This window comes from Prionailurus bengalensis, chromosome D2, assembly GCF_016509475.1.
Source record: "Prionailurus bengalensis isolate Pbe53 chromosome D2, Fcat_Pben_1.1_paternal_pri, whole genome shotgun sequence".
NCBI classification, from domain to species: Eukaryota; Metazoa; Chordata; class Mammalia; order Carnivora; family Felidae; genus Prionailurus; species Prionailurus bengalensis.
Genome location: NC_057351.1, coordinates 15608224 through 15622490, shown reverse-complemented (window position 1 = coordinate 15622490; position 14267 = coordinate 15608224). Strand labels below are relative to the sequence as shown.

The 14267-nt window shown below is 39.9% G+C and overlaps 1 protein-coding gene across 1 annotated transcript; it reads left to right on the top strand.

Annotated features, from left to right (window-relative positions):
* Nucleotides 1-415: 415 nt before the first annotated feature.
* MAP10 (microtubule associated protein 10) lies at nt 416-3416 on the top strand. The gene has a single exon (XM_043596299.1). The coding sequence runs from the start codon at nt 454-456 to the stop codon at nt 3166-3168; it is 2715 nt and encodes a 904-aa protein (XP_043452234.1). The 5' UTR covers nt 416-453; the 3' UTR covers nt 3169-3416.
* Nucleotides 3417-14267: the final 10851 nt, after the last annotated feature.

The following is a 14267-nucleotide window of genomic DNA, read 5'->3' as shown; positions in this document are numbered from 1 at the left end:
TGTCATCATCTTTGGGGTGGATCAGCAGCCAGAGAAGGCCGACCTTGGAAAGTACACTGGCTTTCATTAGCCCTGGGGTCTGGAAAGGAAGTCCTGATTTACTTTCAATTTTCCTCATATAGACTTGACCCGGCTTCAAAATTGCATGAGATCTGCAGGGATAAAAACGTGACCAAAACAATAACAAAAAATAAGTCTGGTGTTTTGCTGTTTTGTTGTTGTTGTTGTTGTTGTTGTTTTTGCCATCATGTGATCATGCCTCGGGATTATAAGCAATTGTGTAAACACACGCCTGGAAAGGAAAATACTTTGAGCGGCGAAAATTCCCGCAACAGCTGTAGCCTTAGGCCAGCCGGGGCGCCCCCTTAAGTCTCGCGAGAGAGCAGAGACAGGCGCTGTGGTCTCCCGGTCTCTCGCGAGAACCAAGCTTCAGCGTCTCCAGGGGCAACAGCAATGGCGGTCCCCTCGTCTGAGCGGCTTTTCTCGCTGGAGCTGCTCGTAGATTGGGTGCGTCTTGAAGCCGGGCTGCTGCCGCCGCCGCCGCGGCCCGTGGTCGAGGAGGAGGAGGAGCAAGAGGAGGACGAGGAGGAGGAGGAGGCGTCGCCACCACGGCCGTCGCGCGACCTGTGCCCCGCAGTGGCCTTCCGCCTGCTGGACTTCCCCACCCTGCTGGTTTACCCTCCTGATGGCCCAGGCGCCCCAGCCCCGGAACCCCGGCCTGGCCTGGTCAGCTTCGGTCGCGGCAAGTCCTGTCTCTTCCGCCTGCACCCCGTTACCCTGCACCGCCTGCTCCTTCGGACACCGCTTTACACTTTGCTGCTGCAGCTGCCTCCTGGACGCCCGACTCCTGCCCCGCGACTCCTGGGTGCCTGTAGCATCTCGCTGGCCGCCGCCGCCCACAAGGTCCTGGGACAGGCCGCCTCCGGCTGCTCCCAGGGTCATCGAGGAAGTTTCCCTCTGCATAACCAAGTCGGGGAGCGGATTGGGGACATTGCCTTGGGCTACCGCTTCACTGATTTGGGAAGCAGCTTGTTGGGCCATCTTGAGCGGCCAGTCGCTACCGCAGGAGGTGGGGTGGAGCGTGTAGAGGTCAGTTCCCAGACCCCACAGGAAACAGAGCAGCCAGACTCAGAGCCAAGACCAAGAGATGCTGATAAGTCCCTTGTGAGTTTAAAAATCCCAAAGGCACAGAAGGATTTGAAGGAAATAGCTTTCCATAGTAAGCCCAACTGTAGTAACACGGTTTCTGTGGAGCATGGCAAAACCAGCTCTGTTTGTTCAAATTCTAGTGGGATGAGAAGCGTTAGCCCCCCATGTCAGGGAGTCACAGAGTTGGACATTGAAGCCAACATATTTTGCCCTCCTCCTCTGTATTACACTCATTTGACCCAAGAAAAGATGCCTCCTGTACAGGGTACAATCACCATTAAACCTCAAATAAATGCCCCTGAGGAATTGGATGGTATTTCTCTGGGGGGAAATCACGTAACTGTCCCAGCACATACTGATTCTCTGAAACATGCTGGTTCTGGGACACATGAGAGTCCTCCAAAGCTCATAAATCCTCCGCATGTTCAGGATAAAGGCGCAAGGGATCAAACTGCATATCACGGGCAAACAGAACAAAGTAGAATTAACACAATAAGGCAGCTGCCTTTGTTAAACGCTTTGTTGGTTGAGTTGTCCTTGTTATATAACGAACCTGTGGCAAGCCCCCCTCAAATACATCCTCACTTAGCCTGGTTATATAGAACTGAGGGTAAGAAGTCACCAGAGTCGTCTGCCAAATGCACATGTAAATCTGAATCTAAGAAGGGTAAGCTTTCTGTGGGGGAAAATGACAAGTCAGTGAATCTTCAGTATAAAAAGAACCAAGGTGAAAATCTCAAAAAAGAGAAATATTTTGAAAAGAACAGTGGAAACCCTCCCAAAAGAGTTCCAAGGGGGAGGCTGCTTTATGGTTTAACAAATACACTTAAACTACGTTTAAAGCAAACAAACCCTGATATGTTGTTAGTGCATGAAAAAAGAGAACAGTATAGAAAAATGCAAGCACAGATGTTGGGTGCAAAACTCAGATTTCCATCATCCAAAGTTAAAGTATTCAGCTTTGCAGAACAACCTCAGAAGCCACATCAACTGCCTAAAGATAGGTGTTCGAAATCAGATGCATCTTTTGCTGAGAACAGTGATACCTCAAAGCAAATCAGTGGTGGTTTTGATGATCCTAGCACGGGTAAAGAAACTAAGCTGAAATGTGCAACTGAAAAAACAGAGCGTGGTGAACATAGAACAAATAATGGTTTATTGGAAGAAATTATACGTCCTTCAGGTTCCATTGTCCCAGAAAGGTTTACTCATGCAAGTATTTTGGAAGGAGAAATGGAAAGGAAAATCCAAAGTCCATGTCTTTTCCAACAGGTTGCAGTTGCTGACAGAATTGTAGTAGATAAAGAAATAGAGGATAAGCAGGACAAGGTCACCGATGATGACATTCTTACTGATGATATGAGTGAAAAACCAAGTGGGAGCAGTTGCTCTGAAAGCGTCTCAGAACTAAAGTATTCAGATGACTTCACCAGTCCTTGCTTTTCCGAAGATTTCTATACCACCGAGGATACTAGCAGAATTTTACAAGCTTGTGATAGCCATTTAGCAGCAGAAAATCCAAAACATAATCAATACACAGGTAAGTCTAGTGAAACAAGACTGTCCATAAGAAAAAACAGCAGCGAAAAGAGTTCTATTCTTAGCCCACCTTTCTCAGCTGGCTCACCAGTACGCTCACATAAAGGATCTCATATTTCAAGGATTCCAGATAAAAGTTTGGAGGAAGATTCTAGTATCTCTACCAGTGATTTGTCTGTATCACATTGGACTGAGGAAAAAGGAAACCAGGTAGATCGAAACAGTGTGCATAATTCTAAAGTTACTAAACTTAAAACAAAAATCGGTTGCAAGTCTTCAGAAAAAAGCCAGTCACCTCGGACATCTCAAGTGAGTTCTTATCTGCCATCTAATTTATCAGAACTAGAACTTAATGTCCTGGATAGCAGCACACCAGATCACTTTGAAGAAGATGATGACGTTGGTTCACTAAATATTTCCAAGCAATGCAAAGATATTTGCGAATTAGTGATAAATAAACTTCCAGGATATACAATGTGAAAATATGTGCTTTTAAAAGACATTTCATTTTTTAGAACCTATGTGTACTGTTAGTGAAACAATTTTTAATAATTCTGTGCATTATTTTAGTACATAATTTGTGTGAATAATTCTTTTTAAGAATTATAAATGTTATTTTGATGTCTAGATGGTTTCTATTTAGCCATATTAATCATGAAATCACCTTACAATCTAGGTAAGATTTAAGTTGTTTAATCTTGTAAGAATAAAAGTATCTTTCTAAACTATCTCTCAAAGTATTCATCTGAAGGTATCAGTCATCCTAAAGCCAACTTCAGGTACACCATTAAAAAAAAGACTAGTTAAAAAGGATATAATTTTAATAGGAATAAGTTTTAATGAGAATAAGTCATTTAACAAATATAGAAGAACTTACTGTGTGAGATGAAGAAAAGTACAAAAATATTTAAGATATACCCCTGCAGGTAGAGTGTACTGTTTTATGTAGATATGAATTCTTTAGGGAAATCTTGGATACATACACATCCCATATCTCCAGTAGGTGAAGTCCTTTTTATATACTGTCATAGTGCTTGCTTGCTTGCTTATTTATTTATTTATTTATTTATTTATTTATTTATTTATACATTTATTTATTTTTGATAGAGAGAGACAGAGCACAAGTGGGGGAGGGGCAGAGAGAGAAGGAGACACAGAATCCGAAGCAGGCTCCAGGCTCTAGCTGTCAGCACAGAGCCCGACGCAGGGCTCGAAATCACAGACCGCAAGATCATGACCTGAGCCGAAGTTGGATGCTTAACCGACTGAGCCACCCAGGTGCCCCTCTTTTATTTATTTATTTTTTTAACACGTTTTGTGTGATTACTTGATCGATGTTTGTCTTCTGTTAGGCTTAAGTTTAGTGATGGAAGAGGTCATATATGTCTTGCCCACTGGTATAGTATGTATGGTCTTAGTATCCAGCACAGTCTGGCTTGTGGTTGGGGTATGATAAAAGCATGTGTTGAACAAATTAATGAAAGCCATGCATTTCAAAGAATATATTGGGAGAGGATCAAATTAAGCAGTCAAAACAAGCAGAAATCCTAAGAATAAGCTGCAGAAAATCCTTATTGGAAACACGGTTATTGACTATGTTTTTGTTTGCTGTGTATAAGCAACCTGCAGGTGTTTTCTGAAGTATTTGGAGAAGGGAGCTCAGAAAGGTGTCTTCCAGTTTCTTATTTGGAAATTCAGTTTATTGTTGTCATTTCAGGTTGTTCCAAAGTTATTTTTAAAGTATAAAAGGTTGTTTTTATGAAGTCTAGTGATTGTTTCTTCTGTTGGTTTTATACTTAGACCTTATTCTGTGTTCAAGTATTTATTTATATATTTTTCTATCTGTGTTATATTTTAACTTCCACATTTTTTAACATATCTGATATTTTTGGATGTATGAAGCAAGGCCCTAGTTTTGCTTCCTTTATAAGTAATTAAATAATTATGTAAGCATTATCTTTTGAATGATCATAAGAGATAGAATTTTAAAAGACAGAGATTGAGGATGTTATATTTTGAGAAGCAATATGAATAAAAGAAATATGGGAATGAGTATAATATATTCATGGGACTGTGAGAATATCTTGATTAGAAGGGTAGATTCATGGGGCACCTGGGTGGCTCAGTCAGTTGAACGTCCAACTCTGGATGGTGGCCCAGGTCATGATTGTTTACAGTTGGTGAGATTGAGCCATGCATCAGGCTCTGTGCTGACTGCATGAGCCTGCTTGGATTCTCTCTCCCTCCCTTTTCTGCCCCTCCCCCATGCGTGTGTGTGTCCGCATGCGCGCATGCACGTTCTCTCTCAGAATAGATAAACTTTAAAAAAAAGAATGGTAGGTTCATGCTACAGAGTGGTAGAAAGGAACTTTGTTGAGTAAGAAAAGTCCCAGATTCTAGGGAGCTTCAGATGCCATGGGTATAATACAGTCCTAAGCAATAGAAACAATAGAGTATTTTAATTTATAAATGAGCATCAATAAGTAGTCCTGACATTTTGAATATTATAAATTATGGAAATAATTCCTTGGAGGTACAGAATGTTTAACAGTAAAAGTTTTGAAATATGAACTGGCTTATGGCTATGATCGTAATTTTTCAGTTAATATAAAGCATCCAGTATATCAAAATAATGAGGGTACTGTAGCTAGATATCAATTTGGTGTGTAAATTGTTAGCATTTTTTCATGCCAATGGAAGAGACAAAAATATAAGCAACAATGCCAGAATCATTAGAGAAATGATTCCTTAAAAACTGACTGGTTTATTTGATTACTAGTAAGTCATTGCCTATGATGAGAATAGATGAGGAAAATGATTAGTTCAACATGTGTCTGAAGTACAACAAAGACTAAAGAATTAATGTACTTTAAATTCCAAAACTGAGTAGCTGAATAAGATTCTCTTTGAGCTACTCCATATTTATTTCTCAACTTGTGGTGTTAGTTTTTATAACTTCTAGTAAAAAAAAATACTTGTTTTCATGCATTTAGTACTTCCTGTTTGCAACTTTTTTTCAGGTTCTACTTCATGTTTTAGTTCTACAACCTATAAACTTATATTTTTAAGGGTATCTTAATAGATACTACGCCTGAAGCATTCTTTATCCCTAAATTACTTAAATCATTGAAACATGAAATAGTATTTCAGGCTCATAAATAAGGGAGACGTGTCATTTAATTGTTTGTAAAACTAAGCTACTGCAATCCAGCTTTTCTGAATAAACTGCTGTGGGCATAGCCAAATGGGAGAGGATCTAAGAAGCAGTGAGCCATTGAAATGTTAGGACCTATCTCGGTGTAGTATTAATACATTAATACTCGTGGCTTAGCAGGCAGCTGTCAGGGACAAGTCCTTTGAACTGTTACCATAAGCAGATTCAAAGAGCCTTGTGCAGATGCATACAATATGTTGGGTTTTCCTCCAGTCATATGCATACTGTCGATATCTTCAGATACAAAGAACGATGACACTGAACTTTCTGTCATGGACTTCTGGCTTTCTGTTGAGAGCCACCCCATCACATCCCAATTATTTTTTTATTTTTCTGTGTGTAAAAGCAGGACATTTGCTATGGAATTGTATTTGGGAACCAGGCTTTTATTCGCTGTGAACATATCGTTAAAGATCATAAGTTAAACAAATGTTTAATTACCACACTGTTGTTGGCAAGGCAAAGAAATTTCATAACAAAGAAAGCAACATAGAAATAAGATAAGCAATACTCAACATCTGTCTAGATATAAAGTGTCCTTGGGCCTAGAGCTATAGCCATCCTTTGGGCTACTTATGTTTTAATTGGATTAAGATATCTGGAGTTGTACGGGATAATGATTTATGATCCAATGGATCCTTCTTATTTTTAACCTAAAACAATGCAAAGAAAATGTATTTGGTCCAGGATCAAGGCATTTTTACTATTTCTCTCCAGAGATTAACCTGTCATGCCAGGAAATAACATTTCAGGATGAGCATCATTAGGTTGGAATGCCAAGCCATAGTAATATAATTATTTCCTTATTTTTCAAATACTTCTTCTGTGTTACAATAATAATACATATAAATTCTAGAAAATTTAGAAAATTCAGGAATTCAGGTAAGGGTCTTTGCTGCAAAATTGTATATTCAGGGAAAGTTACGGGCCTTTTCTTCCAAAATCCCAGTGAAATCACAGATGTAAAAATAAGAATGATCTCATAGTACTATTCCCAGAAGAAAAAGGTAGTGGACAAGACAGTTTGAGGATTTTCTGGAAGATACAGAGCAGGTGGGCTTAGGCTGATGAAAATGGATTGGAAACCTACTGTTCAGCATAGTCCAATGAGGGAGCTGCTGGAGAAATGAGAAGGCAGTGTGTTTTCTAAAGAGCCTCAAATATACTGAAAGCTCAGTCAGCGGGGCTTAGGAATAGAAACAGGTTATGGGGCAACTTGGGGACAGAAACAGAACTCTGAGTGTAATGTGAGAAGCTGGAGCTGAGCTAAAGGTTATCTACTAGAAAAGCTGCAAAGAGAAAAACTAGTATTTTTGCTTTTGACGCCAAAATATTTTTAAAATGTCTTTCAGTTTTACTGGGGAGATCACAAACCCTGGTGGCAAATTAAAGTGATATAATCCTGGCCTTTGGAGACAGATGAATGGTAATTTGCATTCTCGGTCATATTAATGTTTGGAGATTATTTCTTCGTTATAGGGTTGGTTTGAAGATTGAATCAGATCTGTCTAGCATATTCGACAGTGAATGTTCATGAGTGTTGGAGGGGAGTAAATTTAGAATTATAGAGAATGTGCCATGGTATCTGTATTTCTGCCTTAGGAGGCTATAGATTTTGATTTTTATTTTTTATAATGTTTATTTTGAGAAAGAGAGCGAGCGAGCAAGTGGGGGAGGGGCAGAGAGAGGGAGACAGAATCCCACTTAGGCTCCACGCTGTCAGTGCAGAGCCCCAAGACAGAGCTCGAACTCACAAACCACGAGATCATGACCTGAGCTGAAACCACGAGTCAGAGGCTTAACCAGCTGAGCCACCCAGGCGCCCCTAGATTTTCAATTAAAATCTCAGGAAATCAGCACTTCCCTCCAAAAGGTTTAAACGCATTTTCCATGGCATAGCAAGATAAAGAAGCCCGTGGAGACAAAGCAGCACGAAGACTTCTCAGAATATTAAGCAGCGGGGCCTTGTGCAGAGGACTGGGGGGCGGGTGGTAGGAGAAAGGGATGCAAAACTTCCCATTCATTAAGAAAGGGAACTCTGCGCCAGGGCATAAGAAGGAAAAAGTTTTTGAAAATAGTAAGAAAACAAACCTAGGTGGCCCTGACTACAGGAGTTTGCTTTAAACAAAATCTTAAAAAAATTCTTTTTTACGTTTTTCTGTCTGGATATCTTCAGTCTTTCCACAGTAGGTACACAAAAATATTTGCCCTTTTAAATGCCCTGGCAATGGGGATGGAGTGAGTGGGGAAGGAGCTGTCAATTGTTTGTCAAAAAGGAGCCAGAAGCTTTGAGAATGAGTTGGGAAGAGATGAGACTTAGCTTTAGGACTCCTAGCTGAACAGGAGAACCCTTGGCAACAGGAATCCAAAGGTTTAGGTTTTAATAAAGAATATTTGTTTTGTTCAGAAATAGGCCAGGACAGGAGATTAGACAAGCTTCTGAGTAATAGTAGGACAAGTTAACACCTGAGGTTGTATATTGGAAAGAAAGAGCGTGGAATGGCACAGGCCTATGAGTCAGTAGATGAGTTAGTTACTGTAGGATCAGAAACCTATACTTGTAAGCTTGACCACATAGAATATTATACGTTTTGTTCTTTTATTTTTTTGTTTTCTTCTTAGTTCTAACATAGTTCTTTTTGAAGGAGCTTCTGGTTGAGCTGTAAGAACACTAGGAAATGGATTGGGTTGTGGCTCATAATTGAGCTGAAATCCTAATGGACAAGCAGTATACCCCCAGGGTCTACATATTGAAAGACAGAAGACATAGGGGCCCTTAGACAGCTCCTCCTTTCTACCCACAGATTTCTCCTTTAGCTATCTATTCTCTCCCAGAAACCTTGGAGAGTTTTTCTTTTTGTTTTATTAAGGGGAACTGTTCAATTTCAGACCTTACACCCAGCAACTGCCTGGAGGAGTAGTGTGTTTCATAACTTGTGATTTTGGTGTCAATCCTGCAGAGTGAATTGGGACTGTATTCTGGACTCAGGATGACATAAAAAATTATGGATTGCTTTAGGTATGGAGGAACGTATTGTCAGAAGATTTGGTCTGAAAATGATTGCTTGCGTATCCACAATTCTTGAGAATATTTCCCAGATCTTTGGGACAGCATTTGTTAACGTGAGGACAAAGACGTTTCTAATCTTCTGAAAAGAAGGTCTGAAGTATGAACATTGGCTTCCTGTTAGCAAAGTACTCCATATCTCGACATTTTCTCTATTTTCTGTATTTCAAGTATGTAAGAGGGCAGAACTTCTATTTTCAGATGGAACGTCCTTCCATTCTACTGCTCCTTTTCTGAAATATATGATTTCTTGGTACTCTCTTCCTATTTCTCTGATCACAGCAGGAGTTCATACTGTAAATCTCTAAGAACCAGTGTTCGAAGTAGAATTTTACTAAAACGATGGTCTGGCTTTTCACTGGAACTTAGGTTTGGTTTAAAAAAAATTTTTTTTGTTATGTGGTCTCCATTGTCATTAATTTAAGAGTAGTACTTCCTGACGCTGAACAGCACTTTTAAGCTGATGAGGCGCTTCCAGGATCTCACGTCATCTTCAGAAGAACCTTATGAGCTAAGCATTAATATAGATCAGGAAGCTCAGGTTGTTTTCCATATTCATAGCCTTTCTCATTTCCATAGAAAAACTGGAAAGCTCTTGGTATAAATATTAGGCAATTGATGTTTTCATTACTTATGTCATTTCCAGAGCCGGAGTGGATAGCAATAGTCTATAAATAGGTAAAATTTTAATTTTGAACTTTATAAAACTGTGCTGTACTTCAGCCCTATTATTTTATCTTCTAACTCAGTTGTTTTTACTAAACCAGATGTATGCTTTCCTGCATCAGCAAGGAGGTAGGTACCCATCCGTATGCTAAGAATATGATTCCACTCCCAAGGAATCCAGGTGTGGTATTAAAAATAAAAAAGCGGGGCGCCTGGGTGGCGCAGTCGGTTAAGCGTCCGACTTCAGCCAGGTCACGATCTCGCGGTCCGTGAGTTCGAGCCCCGCGTCGGGCTCTGGGCTGATGGCTCGGAGCCTGGAGCCTGTTTCCGATTCTGTGTCTCCCTCTCTCTCTGCCCCTCCCCCGTTCATGCTCTGTCTCTCTCTGTCCCAAAAATAAATAAACGTTGAAAAAAAAAATAATAATTAAAAAAAAAAAATAATAAATAAAAAAGCAGCTGAAATTGTTAGGCAATCATTGTCAGAAAAGAAAACTTCACAGGAATTTGGAACTGGAAGAGATTTTACAAATCACTTAATTTAGCTCCTTCATATTACAAATAAAGAACATGACCCCCCAAAATGGAGTTTTCTGGTCTCTCACCCGTTGCTACAAGATTATTTCCATTAGAAAACGACACTTCATGTGTCAAAATATGTGTCTGGCAGACATTCTATAACATTTATATTGAAAATACCGAAAAATTAACTCATTCAGAGATGTGGGGATTCATCTTCTGTGTCACAGAAAAGGCATGTATGTTTAGGACTAGAGGCAGACAGACCTGTTAGAGTCCGGGCTCTTCGGCTCACCTTCTATTTCTTTAGGCAGGTGCCTCCAGGACTCCATTTTCACATTGATAAAGTGGAGAAATCAATAGTATTTATCTCATAAGATTATAAGGATTAAATGAGAAAATATTTCAGTTAAGTGATTAGCATATTCCTTGATACTTATGAAGATATATTGGCAATCATTATGTCTCAGAATCTGACAATATGCGGGCTTTTTCCAGACTGGTCAGCTTATTGGTAACACCAAGCTTTGTATGTCTCCTCAAACCAAAATTGTCTCATCCATGCTCTGAAGCACCCACATTCCACCTGCTTACTTTTCCATGTTCTTGAACATACAGCTTCAGTTTGCAGCTTGATACCAGGAAAAGTGTGTCTCCTTGAAGAACATTTTTTAATCGCCCCAAATTTTGCCTTTTACATTAGCTCCCAGAAAGCCCAGATATGAGTTTAATCTTTTTTTTTTTTTTTAGTAACTACTTGTTACCAGCTACTGATGTAGTTATCTCTTATTTATTTATTTATTTTGGCTTATTTCTAGTCTCTTTCTCTCTCTTCCTCCTTTCCTTTCCCCCCTTTTCCCCACCCTCTCCTTCTCCCTCTCCATCTCTCCCTTTACGTTTATGTCTGTTTTATACAAAATTTTACGGAAGTACAATATTCATACATGTAAGTGCACAAATGGGAGAGAGTGTCTCTGTGAATTTCCCAAAGTAACATTTTCATGTAACAGCATCTAGGTCAAAAATAAAACATTACCACAACCCTGTCAACCTCACTGGACCCCCCTTCCAGCTCTTATCTCCCCTCACCCAGTCATGACAAAGGGGAATGCTATCCTAAACTCCAACACCTAGATTAGTTCCACAGGGCCATATACCGTGTGTCTGGTTTCCTTCGCTCAACCTTCTGTTTGTAATTCGCCCACATCATGGCATAGAGTTGTAGTTTACGTCTCATTGTTTTATGGTTTTTCATTGTACAAATACATCCCAATTTATTTATACATGCCACTATTGATTTACCTTTGGGTTATATCTAGTATTTTGGTATTAGGAATCATGCTGTTAGCATAGGTGTTTATTTTCAACTACACATACACATTTCTATTGGTAATAATGGAATTGTGGGACATACGGTAGCCCCACGTTGAACTTTAGTAGGTTCTTCCAAACAGTTTAACAAAGCGGTTGTACCAATAGCTTACATATTTTTGTTGTTGTTGTAAACTGTCGCAGTTTACTTTTTGGAAATAGAAAGGATCCAGATACCACTCATCATGGTGAAAGTACAGCAGTAGTGACATCATCCATTATGACTTTCTTAAGAATGTTCACTAGCTTGTGTTAGTACAGGCTAGGTCTAGGTCGGAGGTACATTCAAGCAGAGGATATCTGAGGGTGAGACACAATAATATCAGTAATCCTGACTCATGGGCACCACTGCTTTTACCAGAAATTGGATGACTGGCACATGAGCCTTTCGAACTAACAGAAGATCACGAACCCACTGGCCTCCTGAATGTAACTGCTAACCCGCATGTCAATTCAATGCTATACTTCGCTCTCCTTGATGTACTTGGCCATTGAAACCCCACTTTCTTTTCCATGCCCCGTTATCGGGCTCTTAAACGAGAGGTGAGGAACCCAATTAAGTTATAGAAAAGAAGGGTGAACCATGACAGCAGTAATGGCAGCACGAGGTATGGCTCAATGGAAGTAGTCGAGGTCAGAAGAGTTATCCTGTGAAACTGTACAGCCTCAAACAACCTCTGTAACACAATTACCTTGTACTCAAGGCCCCACACCTCAGAAGGACCCTGCACTTGCTTCAAGGTTCTGTTCCCACTGTCTTTAAATTCTAAATCATTTTATCTTTGAATTTGTGTTTTGTAAACACACAAATTCAAGTCTCATGGGAGACTGGAGCATGTGCTTGAGTAGAACATATGTGCAAAACAGACATATTTATCATTCTCTGCTGCCCTGTTTCATACAGTGTTCATGATGTCCATGAACACAGAATTCCAATGGATTCATAGTGGTGAGAGTTCAGTGAAACTCAAAGCAGCACCAGGTCCGCGTGTTGCATCTATACTGCGTAGGTAGAGGTGCTGATAGTCCCAAGAGGTCAGGTCTTCTGTTCAAACAAGAACTTGCTTCAAACACAGAAAGAAGGTGGTGGTGTTCTAAGAAGTATGAGTGACCGGCGGAGCCCATCATATCCTTTCTTACTCATGTTACTTGCCCGTTTTAGCCAACCAATTATGTTGAAAATCAGGACATAGAGAAAGAGCACCCCCAAGTTCCTTATCTTTTAGTTATTCCTTATTCATCAGGAAGCCAGCGGTAGAGGGTGTTGGTGGAATATGCATGTATCAAGAAGTGAGCAGAACAGTTGAGTTAGTATGGTTTGGGGCAGCATTTCCATTGTCCATGTACACAGAAACTTATAAAATACCAATTGTGTAATTTTGATGATTCCACATGCAAGTAAATGTTCTTCTAGTAGTACTTAAAACTGGCATTGCATAATGTAAAGACGAACAGTGAAATTTATGTTAATCATTTAAATTAATTTTTCCTGGAAAAACATTTAATGGTGTGATAGGCAGAATTCTAAGATGACCCCCAGTGACCTATGCCCTTGTATAATCCCCCCTGCCGCCTTGTGTGTACATAGGGCCTGTACTTTGCTTTTAACAGAATATGGTGGAGGCAAAAGGGTTTGATAGATGTAAGTAAAGCCCTAATTAGTTTTAAGTTAATAAAAGGGAGACCATCCTAGGTGAGTCACACCTAATCAGGTGAACCCTTTAAAAGAGAGTTTAGAGGTGAGAAGCTCTGTCTCCTGCTGGCCTGGAAGAAACAAGTGCCATGAATTCTATACCTGAAGAGACTTGTGTTCTTCCAACAACAGTGTGAGCTTGAAAGAGAATATCAGATGAGATCCCAGCCCCACCCAGCGCTGAGATTAAAGCCTATGAGACCCTGGACAGAGGACTCAGCTAAACATTCCTGGAGTCCTAACCCACAAATAATATCGTAAATTGTTAAGTTTGTGGTAATTAGTTATGCAGCAATAGAAAATTAATACAAATCACCTGTAAAAAAACATGACAAATTGGAGAGAAACCCTGGAAGAAAGGAAAAAGCTCTATATTTTAGTCACTTTATTCCTATATTTTGAACAATGAGTCCTGCATTTTTTACTTTTCACTGAGCCCCCCCAAATTCTATAGCTGGCCCTGGCTGTTACTCCAAGCTGGTAGAAAGCAATCCAATTCCTGATAGGCTTTCCGCTGCATTATCCAAGTGCACGTAGTATTTGGCACAACCATTTTGGATATGATTCGTGTGTACCATACTTGAGAATACCGTGTTGAAGGCTACACATTTCCTCTGTAGAATCTGAACATTATCTTTTAAATTTTAATTTTACAGTCTGAACTAAAATACCTACATTTCACACTAATGACAAATTTGGCTTCTAGAACTTTTCTACGGGTTTACTCCTAGCAACTCCTTAGAGGTAGAATCAATGTAATTCTGCATACAGTGTTTTCAGTGCCTAACATAAAATTACTGAACAATACATAGCCATTTGTGAGTGGCTTCTATTCTTATCAGTTATAATGATTTCCACAGATTTTTTTAAAAGTCTGAAGTCTCTCCACAATGCTTCTTTAGTACCAACTGCAACCATTTACAGGACTGTTTCCTCAAAATGGTTTGTTTTGATGCTCTAGTCGTTCTGTACAGAGTGAGGATCACAAGGACGGGGTCTTAGTTTCTCATTTACTTTGGGGTCTTCAGGGTCCTTTCCTGTTAGAGAACAGT

Coding starts and splice junctions, on each gene's coding strand:
- MAP10 (XM_043596299.1), top strand. CDS start 454: ATGGCGGTCCCCTCGTCTGAGCGGCTTTTCTCGCTGGAGCTGCTCGTA.